Source organism: Ricinus communis, chromosome 1 (genome assembly GCF_019578655.1).
Source record: "Ricinus communis isolate WT05 ecotype wild-type chromosome 1, ASM1957865v1, whole genome shotgun sequence".
Taxonomy (NCBI): Eukaryota; Viridiplantae; Streptophyta; class Magnoliopsida; order Malpighiales; family Euphorbiaceae; genus Ricinus; species Ricinus communis.
In genome coordinates, this window is record NC_063256.1 from 8,435,108 (window position 1) to 8,448,154 (window position 13,047).

Here is a 13,047-nt window from a genome sequence, read left to right on the forward strand (position 1 = left end):
ATGTGTGAGCCACTTTTCATCATAACTAGACGATCCAATGAAGCTCAGCTCAATCATAGCACCACGGCCTCTTTTCGTCTTCCTCCTTCTGGTATTTTTATCTATTAACCGTTTTCTTCAGTATTTTATTTCTAATAAGCTATCAGAGGTTTGCTTATTTTCTATGTGATTGACTATTCAGGCGACTGGAGTATTGCTGCTTCCAAGTGTAGTGATCCCATGGTGGTATAAGATCATTCAACAAATGAAAGACCAAGTTGATATGGACGCTAGTATGTCTAGCTCTGGAATGCAATCTGAAATTGAAAACACTGCTAAATTGTTGCACCCATTAAACTCTTCTGCAACAAATTTGGCAAGAATCTTGAGTTCATCTCTCAACGGAAGTACTCTCTCTCAACTTGCAATTCAGAACAAGGTTGACTTGCATTTATTTCTCTCATTAGTATTACAAGTTAAACGAATGGCTTGATTTGCCATGAGGCTAGGAACTCAATCTTTTCAGTTCCTGCCTCGTAATTCTAGTGATTATGGGTTCTAATCGATCAGTTATATGCCTTATGAGACTTTTGGAGATTAACAGAAAAAGGGATTAATACGTGTTCTTTCCCCTTCATGCAGGTAGCTCCAATGTTGTTTCAAACATTTTCAGTAATTCCTCACATATCGCAGATTTCATATTTTGGATTGGAAGGTCCTTTTTTCGCCTACTATCGTGATGGCAACGAGACTTATGCAATATATTCTAACTCATCTATAGCTCCTTCCAATTCAAGCGCCCTAAGTCTACAAATAAAATGCACTTGGTATAAGCAAGCTGCAGACCCTGACACAGGAAAACTATATGGAAATGCAAGTGAGTCTCAGGCTAACATCTTGGCTAATGCAAGTTGGATTCAAGAAGCCTTAAGTAGTGGTAATGGGCATGCCTCTATAGGAAATGGATGGAGCAGTGCTCAGGATATTATATTCCTTAATTCTGTTAGTATACTTGGACAAGGGGCTATCTCCTTAGGATTTCCAGTTAACGCAGTGATCAATTTCTTCAATGCAATAGAATTTTATGGTGGAAGCTTATGCTTGGCTACTGTAAAAGGAGACGTACTTTCAAACGGGCTACCTAACACTCAACTGGTGATAACAGGAAAATCAATTTCCTTTAACTTGATGAATTCGGATGGTGACCATATAGATCATATAGGAAAAGTATCATGCATGCCTAATAAAGGCATGCTAAGGCCTTCACTTCTGAAGATTGGAGAAGCAAAGTACATGGCTTACTGTTCTCAACTGGAAATTATGGGAGTACAATCAGTATGCTCTAATTTATCGAATTTCTAATAGCATAGGGTCGGAATAATTACATGTCTAACATTACTCTATTTGGATTTCAGGTGTATGCACTGGCTTTCCCACACCATGGAGTAGTGAGTACTGTCGACAGGAGTACCAAAGTGGCTCTAATTTTATTGCTGGTAATGGTAGTTGCAGTCTTTATCTCAATTTTCAGTTTTGTAGTGCTGATGGTCAGGGCGGCAACTAGAGAGATACATCTATCTTCAGCACTGATAAGACAAATGGAAGCAACTCAACAAGCAGAAAGGAAGAGCATGAATAAGAGTCTTGCCTTTGCTAGCGCTAGCCACGATATCCGTGCTGCCTTAGCAGGCATTACTGGGTTGATAGAGATAAGCTATGGAGAAGTATCTCCTTATGAATTACAGACGAATTTACATCAAATGGATGATTGTGCAAAGGATCTAGTAGGTAATTACTAATTAAGCTCATTTGATTACTTAATAGCTTGATAAGTGAAATCTTTTTTTATTTTTTCCATTTTTGAACAATATTAAGATATTTGTTTCAGGTTTGCTGAATTCGATTCTTGATACGAGCAAAGTTGAAGCTGGAAAGATGCAGGTTGAATTAGAGGAATTTGATTTAGCCAACCTGCTTGAAGATGTAGTAGATTTGTTTCACCCTGTAGGTATGCAAAAAGGTTTAGATGTTATATTGGATCCTTGTGATGGATCTGTTCTTAAATTCTCTAATGTAAAAGGCGACAGGGGAAAGCTGAAACAAGTCCTCTGTAATTTATTGGGCAATGCTGTCAAGTTTACTTCTGAAGGGCACGTATCGGTTCGAGCATGGGCACGGAAGCCCAGCTTGGAGGACAAGATTATTGCTTCCAGTCAGAAAGGACTCTGGAGACACTGCTCGTGTTGGTTTATGGAGCACAAAGATCATGATGCGGAAACCATGGATTCAATGAAGCAGAATCCCAACTGTATGGAATTTCTATTTGAAGTGGACGATACAGGTATAGGAATTCCGAAAGAAATGCAAAAATCAGTGTTTGAAAATTTTGTTCAGGCGAAGGAGACAGCTTTCGGGCAAGGAGGCACTGGCTTAGGACTTGGAATTGTTCAATCTTTGGTACGCAACTATAACTTTGACAGCCGTTGTTTTTCTGATCAATTTCCTTTGTAATTCAATACAAGAAACACCATTGATCTAACATCTCATTCTGCTTCAGGTACGTTTGATGGGTGGAGAAATAGGAATTGTTGATAAAGAGAACAACGAGAAGGGAACATGCTTCAAGTTTAACACTTTCCTCATAACTTCTGAGATTCCTTCAACTAGTTACACAAGAGGTGACATTGAAATGGGAAGGGATTCCATATCCAATAAGGCACATCAATATTCAGAGCTGACTGTTAAAGCTCCTACTAGTTTTACTAGCTTTGCTGCCAGTCCCAGGTTGTCTATATTAGGTTCTAGTCTGAAGATTGATGGATCTCATGTTGTTCTCTTGATCCAAAATAAACAGCGGCAAAGAATCGTTCAAAAGTTCATAGAGAGATTGGGGATAAGGATATCAGTTGTCAGCAAATGGGAACGCCTTTCTTCCACGCTAACCAAAATTAGATCTAAGCAGAATGTTTCACCTTACAGCTATTCAGGGAAATCAGATCTTGGTTCAAGGAATGAAATCTCTAGCAGTAGGCCAAAGAAGGATGTTCCTTTAAGTTACTTGGATGGGGCAGAACAAAAGCCACTTTCCCACAGAAGTAGCAGCAGCATTCTAAAAGGTGCTCCAAGCTTTATTTTGCTTGTGATTGATACTAGCACCGGACCATTTGAAAAACTCCAACAAGCTATAACTGAATTTAGAAGAGGCCTCCACAGTGCTCGTTGCAAGGTTGTTTGGTTGGACAAACCAACTTTGCGTAGAATTCATGGAGGCATTGAAGATGATATAATTGACTCAGATGATGAAATTTCGCTGAAACCATTTCATGGCTCTCGTTTGTATCACGTAATTAGGTTTCTACCAGAATTTGGGGGTACCTTGCACCATGGAGTTTCGTCATCCAAACCCAAGAGGGAAAGTACAATTCGAGCAAGAAAAGCTATTAAAGATCCTGGATCATCATCTGCAATTAAGTTACAACGTAGGCAACACTCACTTCAAGAAGGGCACATGGTAGTAGAGGGCAGCACAATTAGGGAGCACCACAAGACAACAGGACAATATCCAGCTAGAAAAGATTCAATTGGATCTTCAGAGATACATGATAGAGAATGTGGTAACCAAAGCAGTGATAAACCCTTGAGCGGGGTGAGATTCTTGGTTGCTGATGATGATCAAGCCTCCCGCATGGTAGCCAAGGGTAATCTTTCAAAACTCGGTGCGTCTGTTAAGCTTTGTGCAAATGGAGAGGAAGCTCTAGAACTAGTCCGTTACGGTCTACAAAACCAAAACAAAAATAGAAGATATTCCGTGGCTCCTTATGATTACATTCTAATGGACTGTGAGGTAAAGACTTTAGCAACTCTATTTCTCTTTTTGGTTATCATAAATATTATTGCTGATTAAAATGCATAGCTCATCCATGCACAGAGTGCTAGAATTAAGTAAAAATAGTCAATAGAAAGAGAACAAATACGGATCATGAAACTTAATTCAGTGCAATTAGTTGTCAAATGCAAAACTGCAAACAAGGGAGCTACGCATGGAACAGATAATGCTTAATTAATTGGAGTCCAGAAACAAATATCAAAACAAAATACATATCTTGCACAAACTAGCTAAACCACATGGTTCCTCTTTAAGAGTTCATTTTCTAACCTTGTTTGCTATTCTACCAGATGCCAATAATGAATGGGTATGAAGCAACGAGGCAGATAAGATTAGAGGAGAGATCTTATGACATTCATATGCCCGTTATAGCATTAACAGCAGATGATGATAATGGCGAGAAGATGGAGGAGGCAGGAATGGATGACCATCTGCACAAACCACTAAATAGAGATCAATTGCTGAAAGCCATAGGAATTAAGGAGTCCATATAGTGCTTTTATATCTCATCTATCTTTTATGGTACTAACCTTTCTTTAGAAGTCTTACACATGTGCAAATTTGAAGTACTAGTCTGCTATCTTTAAAACAATTTATGTCTAGACCAATATTTTGGCGCCTCATCATGATTATACTCTCTTTATCTGCTAATAATATAGAAATGAGCATAGAAAGTCTAGAATAAGGTTTTGAATCAAGAGCAAGTTCTTTCATAATACAACCAAAAGAAGGGGAAAACGAAATGGTCTGTCCAGTCAATTTAATGGCTGGTTCCCTAGGTAGAAGCTGTAAGAAATGATAATCTATTTACAGGCTTAACATAAACTTCAAAAGATGCAGTGCTGTTAAAGCCAACATTCTGCCATTAGCATTTGCTACAAGAGGATTTAAAAAGCATCAGATCACTCTCATTTGTGTATCGACTAATATAATGTAAAAATACAACAGATGTGCTTGTAAAAACACAGACAGTTTCTGGAAAACATGTGCGTCAAAAGTGGAATTGCAGCACAAAAGGCAGTAGCCTAATCATAACCACGTCTTTGCACAAAAACTATAAAATGTCAACTAGAAGGGATATGTAGCAATTCATGCAGCAGAAATACCTATAAGTTACTACTTGTGATACTCTGCTAAAGGCACTTACAAACACAGAGAGAAGCTTTCCATGAATGTTATTGTGTTAGAGCCTAGAACAACAAGCGGAATCAAGTAAGCTTAGTCTTCTTTGATTTAGCATGCGCTTGCTTATCAGCGATTTCTTCTTCATCGTCTGAAGACATTTCAACGAGTTCATCAGGGACATCACTGGGAGCATTGTGCTTGGTAATGAATTCCTTCAACACAGTCATGCTTTTCTCTTTTAAAGAAACCAATTCCTCAGATATGGTACTACCCTTGTCTGCATCGATAGAGTAGATTTCTGATCCAAGTTTAATTATGGCTTTAACACGAGACGCTTGAGTAACTGCATCATGAGCTTGAGCCTCCATTATCTCCCTTGGAAAATCTGTAAATTTTCAAAATACTTCATATCTGATATCGACTTTCAGAGGATCAAAAGTATCTTCACAGAAAGCACTGCTTAAAAGCAGGTTCACTCAGTTTCCAAAGAATGCTTAAACATACAAACTTTCAAGCTTCAAAGAATTCACAGCATGCATCTCATTATTAGTATTTCAAAGAAAAAGAATCTTCCTTTATTGATTCACGTAAAATTGCACAAATACATTAACTTCAATGATAACGAGCATTAACATTTGCAGTAAACTGAGGAAATTTTTTAAGACGGGAAGCTACTCAAGAAATTAACATTAATCTTACGAGAGAAATTAGTTGGCTAAAGAAACGGAGAAAGGAAACAAAAAAGCTACCCGAGGAAGAGCGAGGGATGAAGGCAGAGAAGTAGTCGACTTTGAGAAGCAGAGCTGCGGCGGATAAGAACAGGAGTTCTTCTCCGTTTTTCTCAAGATTTATTTCACAAAGTCCACGTGTTTTATCAACTTAGCAATAGCGCACCCTCATTTTTTAAAAATTACAGTTGTTGCCCCTCATTTCCAAAAGTTTGTGCTGATTGGCTGATTTATAAAGCACATCATTTGAAAGCTTAGGTTTGCCGCTAATCACTAACCCAATGCAAATGAGAATCAACTCAAATGTAGACCACTTCTTTTAAAAATAATAAATAATATATTCCCCATATAAATGGCTTTTTATTTATTTATTTATTTTCTGAGATTAGTTATGGCTATTTAAAATAGGAGGCTTTGTAATAGATATTATTACATAAACAGTGTCAAATTTTATTTTTTTTGGATTTCTTGCTATTTGTGTGGTTTATCTTTTTTTTTTTATTATTATTTATAAAGGACTACTAAAGAGTTTGATATACTTTATTAAAAAAATAAGATACTAAAACAGCAAAAAATTAAAAAAATCCACACACCATTTATTAACAATAATACCCTTTACAATATCATAAGAAAATAAGGACTTATTTATTATTAGTTATAACCTTCCAAATCATTACCCACAGTTTTATTTTATTTACTTTTCATTTTATATGAAATTAAGTAAACATAATTTCATTAGCGGAGGCAGAAGAATGCAGTTTACTTGCTCAGGGTAACAAATAAGCATCGAAGTCTAAACTTTCTCTTTGCTTCAGAGCCGGAATGCCATCATCATCAGATACATTCGAGTACCTTAAAACCGAATAATAGTCCAGGTGTACGTTTCAGTAGGAGCTAGCTATTACATCCTGGAATATTTTCAGGCACAGTACAGGATGCTGTCAAAATCAAGCAAAACAAAAAATCGGGCAGAACTTCAGGGAAAAATTGGAAAAGAAAAAGAGGTGACATCTAAAGCCTCAACTGATTATGAGACAGCCATATTGAATCTCGAGAGTAGATATAAGAACTCCTCTTGTGTGAGTTTAGATGACCTCTTTTCATAAAAATTTCTCTCTTTTAACACAGATAAAACTCTCTTTAAATTCCGACACCCCAGAATCCGCATCACCATCCTCAACCTCCATTTCGTCATCAGTTCCATCATCCAAGTCCATCATGCTCTGATCCTCCTTATAATCACCCAACCCTGATATATCCATGTCAGCACCTTCTGAGGAATCATTCTGAGAAGAACACAACGCCTGCAGAGTCTTGTAGTTCTTTTCAAGAAAAGACAAGACATTTTTAATCCTAAAAATAGAACCGAGAGTCTTGTTCCTTCTAATGAAACATATTCTTATAAATCCATCCCATTCCTTGGGATTAACCTGCGGACAAGGTCTCCTGGGGCTCAATTCGAACTACAGAAGAATCCACCTTAGGCGGAGGCCTGAAATTGTTCTTGCCAACTTTAAGGAGGTGGGAGACTCTAGCATAGAGTTTGAGTGTTGACAGATAAACGACAATAGAGAGTGTCACCAGGTTGGGCAACAAATCTCATTGCAAATTCCCTCTGAAACATTATAATAGCACACCGGAAAGATGGTTGGTGATTCAGCAATTTGAAAGTGAGAGGGGAAGATATTTGATAAGGGATGTTGGCTACACATATATCGTAATAGGGAAGATCAGTCTTCAGAACATCACCCTGAATGACCTGCCAATGCCAGAGAATGAAATAGTTTTAATATAATTGAAACAATGTCTCTATAGTTATTCAATTCAGCTACAGTTTAAGCAAGAAACAATGACATAACCAGCAGTTCTATAACAGAAATAAACAATCATTAGAAACTATAAAATGCTAAATCACGGACAGAAGTATTTCCCATGAACAAGAGACAAAATCAAGGAAAGATTAATAAAAGCTAGCTTTGCACCTCTAACCGATTGGACATAGGGGTGCCCTGAAAGCGGCGCTGGAGCTCGAGAACCATACGAGGATCAAGTTCAACAGCAATACCATTTTTCCAGCTTCTAGAAGCTTCTTGGTGAGATTTCCGGTACCGGGACCGATCTCGAGAATAACGTAGGTGCTCTTAATTCCAGACTTTTGGACAATGGTATCTACTAGTAACGGATTCTTGAGGATGTGTTGTCCCTTTGATTTGTGAAAGGATATGCCACCTTGGTAGTGGTTTGATGACTGCTTTGGCTTCTGTTTCTTGACCTTGCAGCCCGCCATCGATTTTAGGTTTTCAAGAATCTCTTCCTTCGTTTATATGAAACTTATGTTGTCTGCCAAATTTCCCCACAACGTTACAACGTAAAGCTAACAAACAGGTTTCTAAGACACCGGAGTCACTGCCCGGCTTAAGTGGCAGTTTTGCCCCGGAACTTGTATGCAAGGTCTAATTTACATTGTGGCCTAATAACGCTAAAGGTTATTCATTTGGTTAAACCCAAGTCTTAGAGATTCTATTGCACTCATCTTTATCTTTATCACCAAGTGAGCATATTGAAAAGGATAAAAATATATTAACATCCGACTTTCTTTTTCTCTTTCTCTTTATTTCTTTATTCTATATCACATGTATCTTTTCTTTCTCTCTTCTATATCATCGCCATTGTAGACCATCATCTACCTTCCATTGATGATCTTGTTCAACAAGAGCTCATTGTCATTAGAATTCGTCAACAAAAATAGCTTGTCTTTATGTCATTCTTCCTTTATCTATTCTATCCTACTGCCTTCATCAAGAATAATATGGATCACGGTTGACAATCAACAAGAGCTTATCATCACTGCAGTTCATCAATAAATAATAGTAGATCGTGTCTTTTCAATTTAAATTTAGCACTCATATTAAAAATAGTATAAGTTTTTGAGATCTTATCTTCTTTGCTTATATTAGCTATAACTAATCAAAGAAAAATTTTCAAATATGCCAATAGAGAAAGTTGATCTATATCTCTAAAATTCCATTCCATTTCTATGAACCAAAATTTAACCCCATCTACTGCGATCAAGAGCATTATTTCACAGTGAAGATTTCAAATTACAGAGTTACGAATGAGAGAAAAGTCTTGAAAAATAAGAGGCGGTTGTTATAGGTGATAATAATTGAATAAAAAGTTATTGATCATATAATCGTATCTATCTTTAGTTGGAACTGTAACGAGGGTGGATGGCAATGAGAAAAACAAAGATGACGGTGATAGAAAGGTAGAAAAATAGGAGTGAGAAACTAGTGTTGATGGAGGATATCCGTATCTTTTTCAAACAAAAGGCTAAAAAATGGTTCTTATTCTGAGATAATATATGGAGATGGAACATGATTATTTCATTGATATGGTTGGATTAGCACATAACCAATGGTGTGAAAATGATGAATCATAGGTTGATCTTATCGAGGTTTGAATTCTATCTTAGAAAGAGAATCAAGAGAAGAGAGAAAGAGCTATACTATCATTATTAATATATATATATATATATATATATATATATATATATATATATATATATATATATATATGGAGAAATCAGCGATTTACTCTCTCCTCTATTAAGAGATTATACGACCAGCAAGAATTATTCGAGAGATTGTCTCAATGAGATTTGATTGTTCAAAAGGCTTGTAACAAAAGCCACCTCAAGGTTAAATGTTTCTCCAATTGTGTCTGCTTCAGTCACAAGAAGAAAATCAAACACCATTACCAAAAATACTCTCATAATAGAAATAAAGAGTTCAAAGAAAAAAAGCCATATACAAAAAAATTTAGGTACTTCCGGAAAAAGAGGAATCAAGGCATCAAATCAAACAGATGCTATATCTGTTGAAAGAAAGGGCATTATGCTAAGGATTGCCCTCAAAATCCGGAAAAGGCAGCAAGAATGATCCAACAAGTTAGCATGTCCATGTCTCTACCAGATTCATTTGAAGAAGTATAGAGTCTCTATTATCATAACAAGACGATCTCACTCCAGAAAGTCTCTTTGGAATAGAAGAAGAACATTCAGACTCTACTGATTCCTCAGAAGAGTCCTCCTCAAATTATGATGATGATGAAATTCCAATCTTGATGATCAGTTTTTCCTCAAAAAAAGAAAAGGACATACTAGCAAATGTGATGCAGTACCCTTTCTCTCCATCTCTAGTTCCCGAGTTATCTCAACTTGCTACTAAGATTGCTCCAGTACCTTATGTTCCTATACAAGTCTTACCTTCAAGATACTCAAAACTTGTCTCAGTCATAGTTTTCTTTGACACTGGAGCCCAGAAAAGCATGATGAATTCTGAAGTTCTCCCATCTGAACACTGGAAGTCTCATATTCAGTTTTTCAGAACGGCAAATGGCCAAACTTTCAAGACTACCTTGATCACAAAACAAAAAATCGGGATACAGTTCTTTCCTGATTGTGTGGTATGGACGCACATCATTGGCTCAGATCTTCCAAATAAAGACCTCTTAATAGGTTTTGATGTTTATCATCAAGCTCAAAGGCTTCAAATTCTTCTCAATGAAATAAAGTTCAAGAGGCAATTCCGTCCATACACAGATACTTATAATCTGTTCACCATAGCAAATACAGAACCACCATTCCTGCAATACAAGGAAAAATTCCTTCCTTTCTGTCCAGAATCCCATTCACATTTTCGACATCCACTACCCTTGTGAAAAAATCTCCAGTTCTATATAAGCCTTCCTTTCAAGCTTAACGAAGATATCAATCCAACTAAAGCCACCCATCTAGGAATGTCTCCTACAGATCTAGCTCTTGCCAGATCAGAATGCCTAACTCTGCTACAATAAGGCCTCATCGAGCCCACAACCTCACAATGGGTCTGTCAAGCCTTTTACGTGGAAAAAAGATCTGAAAAACTAAGAGGAAAAAAGAGACTTGTTATTGATTACAAGCCTCTGAATCATTTTTTGCAAGACAACAAGTTTCCTCTTCCTCGCATCAAACCTAAAAATCCACATTCAGAAGGCCCAATTCTATTCAAAATTTGATCTCAAAGCTGGATTTTGGCAATTGATTATCCAACCCTCAGAAAGATACAAAATAACCTTTTGTATCCTAAACGCCCAATATCAATGGATAGTCATGCCTTTTGGGCTCAAGACAGCTCATTCTCAGTTCCAAAAAACAATGATAGAAATCTTTGGGTCTATCCTCTATTCCTCTCTAATCTACATTGATGATATTCTCTTATTCTCATAAACGGCTGAGGAACATCATCAACTCCTGAAACAATTCCTTGCTATCATCCAAAAGTACAGAATAAAGTTTTCAGAGAAAAAAAGTATTATTAGCTAGCAAGAAATAGAGTTCTTTGGAATGCATTTTAAGGACGGCCAATATACGATGGTCCACACTTGACAAAAGAGCTTGATTACTTTCCATATGAGAATCTCTCTGTAAAGCAAATCCAGCAATTTCTCGGGATACTCAACTATGTCAGGGAAGCCATGCCACATCTATCCAGTTACACATGTCATCTTTCCAAAATGCTCAAAAGGAACCCTCCCCCTTGGGGAACAGAACAGACAACAATTGTTAAGAGACTAAAAGAATTGGCTCACAATCCTCCACCCCTTACCATTCCGTCTACAAGACATCTTATCCTACAGACTGACGCATCAGATCATGCATGAAGGGCAATTCTTCTTGAAAATCTCAATAACAAGGAACAACTGTGTGAATATGCATCAGGACAATTTTCTCCATCAGAAAGGCATTACCATTCAACATATAAAGAGATTCTGGTAGTCAAATATGGGATAAAAAAGTTTGAGTTCTTCTTGATCAGTCAACACTTCTTGGTCCGAATGGATAACTCTTCATTTCCAAAGATCCTCGAGTCCAATCAAAAGACCTTACCAGAACCGCAATTATTGAGATTAAAGTCATGGTTTAGCAGCTATGATTTTGAAGTCCAGCATGTAAAAGGAACAAGAAACCTCATCCCAGATTTCTTATCCAGACTATCAAAGCCACAACCAAAACCCCAACCTATTGTCCTCCTCACCTCAACAATTAATCTTCCAATAATCTTCATGGCCTCTCCATCTTCAAAAATCCCTCTGCAACCTCCATCACCACCAAATCTTCCTGCAAACCTCACAACAAAGCAAATCAACAATTTTGCCAAAAATATGATGTTTCATTATTTGGCAATCATCCAACAGACTTTCTCACTACCCATCCAACCCAATTTCTTTTATCCAGATTATCCTTGGTGCTTAATCTATCACCTTTCTCCTACCCATCCACAAATTGAAAGTGAACTATGGTTTCTATGGTGTCTTTCCACAGTTTGTTATCATGCTATAGAAGTGTCAGTCATGGACCTTCTATACTTCTTCAATATTGATACAAATGCAGGAACATATTCATGGAAATATCTCACTTGGTTCAAAACCCCATATCTATGGAAAAAGGATCTCCTCAAAATAATTCATAAAAATAAATTGTTCACAGACAATGACTTCAAGGCTTCAGGAAATCATGCCATCTATATTCTTCACAAACCTTACTTTAAGCTCTCAGAAGATATCTATGCCACCCAAAACATCTGTCATTATTGAAAAACAATTGAAATGCCCTTGCATCTTGCTCCTCCGCCAATAACAAGGGAATTAAAGCTCACTCTATAATTGAGAAAGAAATGATTTAGGAAGGACCAATGTTTCTACACCACTTGTCTGCACTTACAATGGACCTGATAATCAATGGATTGAATACTCCATCACTGAACGATCCACTTTACCTATACTGCCGTCATCACTAGATGATCCAACTCTGATCACTGAACAACAAGATGCCATTATGCAAGATTCTTAGCCCCCGGATGATGATAGTGGTCCGTGGTAACTCATCCTTTTTGCTGGCAATAAAGACAATACAACACTTAATCTCTCTCCTCCATAATTCATGATATAATTAAAAGGTGTAAAAAGATAAGATTCCTATCTTATCTTTTCCATCCTATTATGTGTATTATTTTTTGTCCTTTTAGGCATGTGATAGGATTTATCTTTATGTAAGTGTGTAATCTCATCTTTTCTTCTTAGGAGGACACGTGTAAAAAATAAGATTCCCACCTTATCTTTTCTGTCTTATTGTAATAAGGCTCCTCTATATAAAGAGAAGTCTTGAGTAATGTAAGTAAGCAGTTTTCTTTTATCTATCAAGAAATAAAATTCTCCTTATGGCTTTCTAAACTCTTCATCTCTTCCTCTTGATCCTTTGGCTATGAACTATCAGTTTGCACGATATGT

At 36.9% G+C, this 13,047-nt stretch overlaps 3 protein-coding genes across 9 annotated transcripts; 1 reads left to right on the forward strand and 2 right to left on the reverse strand.

Moving 5' to 3' along the window:
• Positions 1-239: 239 nt before the first annotated feature.
• LOC8267351 (histidine kinase CKI1) lies at positions 240-4,415 on the forward strand. The gene is made up of 6 exons (XM_002515245.4): positions 240-418; positions 622-1,314; positions 1,395-1,767; positions 1,868-2,436; positions 2,537-3,823; positions 4,156-4,415. Exons 1-6 carry the CDS (start codon positions 245-247, stop codon positions 4,357-4,359), a joined length of 3,300 nt encoding a protein of 1,099 aa, XP_002515291.2. The 5' UTR covers positions 240-244; the 3' UTR covers positions 4,360-4,415.
• LOC8267350 lies at positions 3,402-5,899 on the reverse strand. Of its 7 annotated transcripts, none has more exons than XR_007217679.1 (4): positions 5,740-5,899; positions 5,013-5,375; positions 4,136-4,296; positions 3,402-3,754 (listed from the first exon to the last, which is right to left on the reverse strand). XR_007217679.1 is itself a non-coding variant. In XM_015716822.3 (2 exons), exon 2 carries the CDS (start codon positions 5,356-5,358, stop codon positions 5,074-5,076), a length of 285 nt encoding a protein of 94 aa, XP_015572308.1. In that variant the 5' UTR covers positions 5,359-5,375; positions 5,740-5,899; the 3' UTR covers positions 4,752-5,073. The 7 variants fall into 7 exon arrangements, 1 of the variants encoding a protein (XP_015572308.1); XR_003078426.2 differs by lacking the exon at positions 3,402-3,754 and adding an exon at positions 4,396-4,509 and having other exon boundaries at positions 4,015-4,296; XR_007217680.1 differs by lacking the exon at positions 3,402-3,754 and adding an exon at positions 4,396-4,512 and having other exon boundaries at positions 4,015-4,296.
• A 592-nt stretch (positions 5,900-6,491) lies between these two features.
• LOC8267349 (ribosomal RNA small subunit methyltransferase) lies at positions 6,492-9,063 on the reverse strand. Its single transcript, XM_015716859.3, is given in 6 exon segments — positions 6,492-6,854; positions 6,856-7,169; positions 7,171-7,260; positions 7,262-7,477; positions 7,701-7,783; positions 7,786-9,063. Coding segments are annotated over 6 exon segments (1,032 nt in total). The 5' UTR covers positions 8,006-9,063; the 3' UTR covers positions 6,492-6,745.
• Between the last annotated feature and the right edge of the window lie 3,984 nt (positions 9,064-13,047).

Excerpts from the sequence above, each read along its gene's own strand:
- LOC8267351 (XM_002515245.4), top strand. The coding sequence starts at position 245 with ATGAAAGACCAAGTTGATATGGACGCTAGTATGTCTAGCTCTGGAATG. Across the intron at positions 419-621 it reads AACTTGCAATTCAGAACAAG|GTAGCTCCAATGTTGTTTCA; the intron begins GTTGACTTGCAT and ends CCCTTCATGCAG. Across the intron at positions 1,315-1,394 it reads AAATTATGGGAGTACAATCA|GTGTATGCACTGGCTTTCCC; the intron begins GTATGCTCTAAT and ends TTTGGATTTCAG.
- LOC8267350 (XM_015716822.3), bottom strand. The coding sequence starts at position 5,358 with ATGGAGGCTCAAGCTCATGATGCAGTTACTCAAGCGTCTCGTGTTAAA.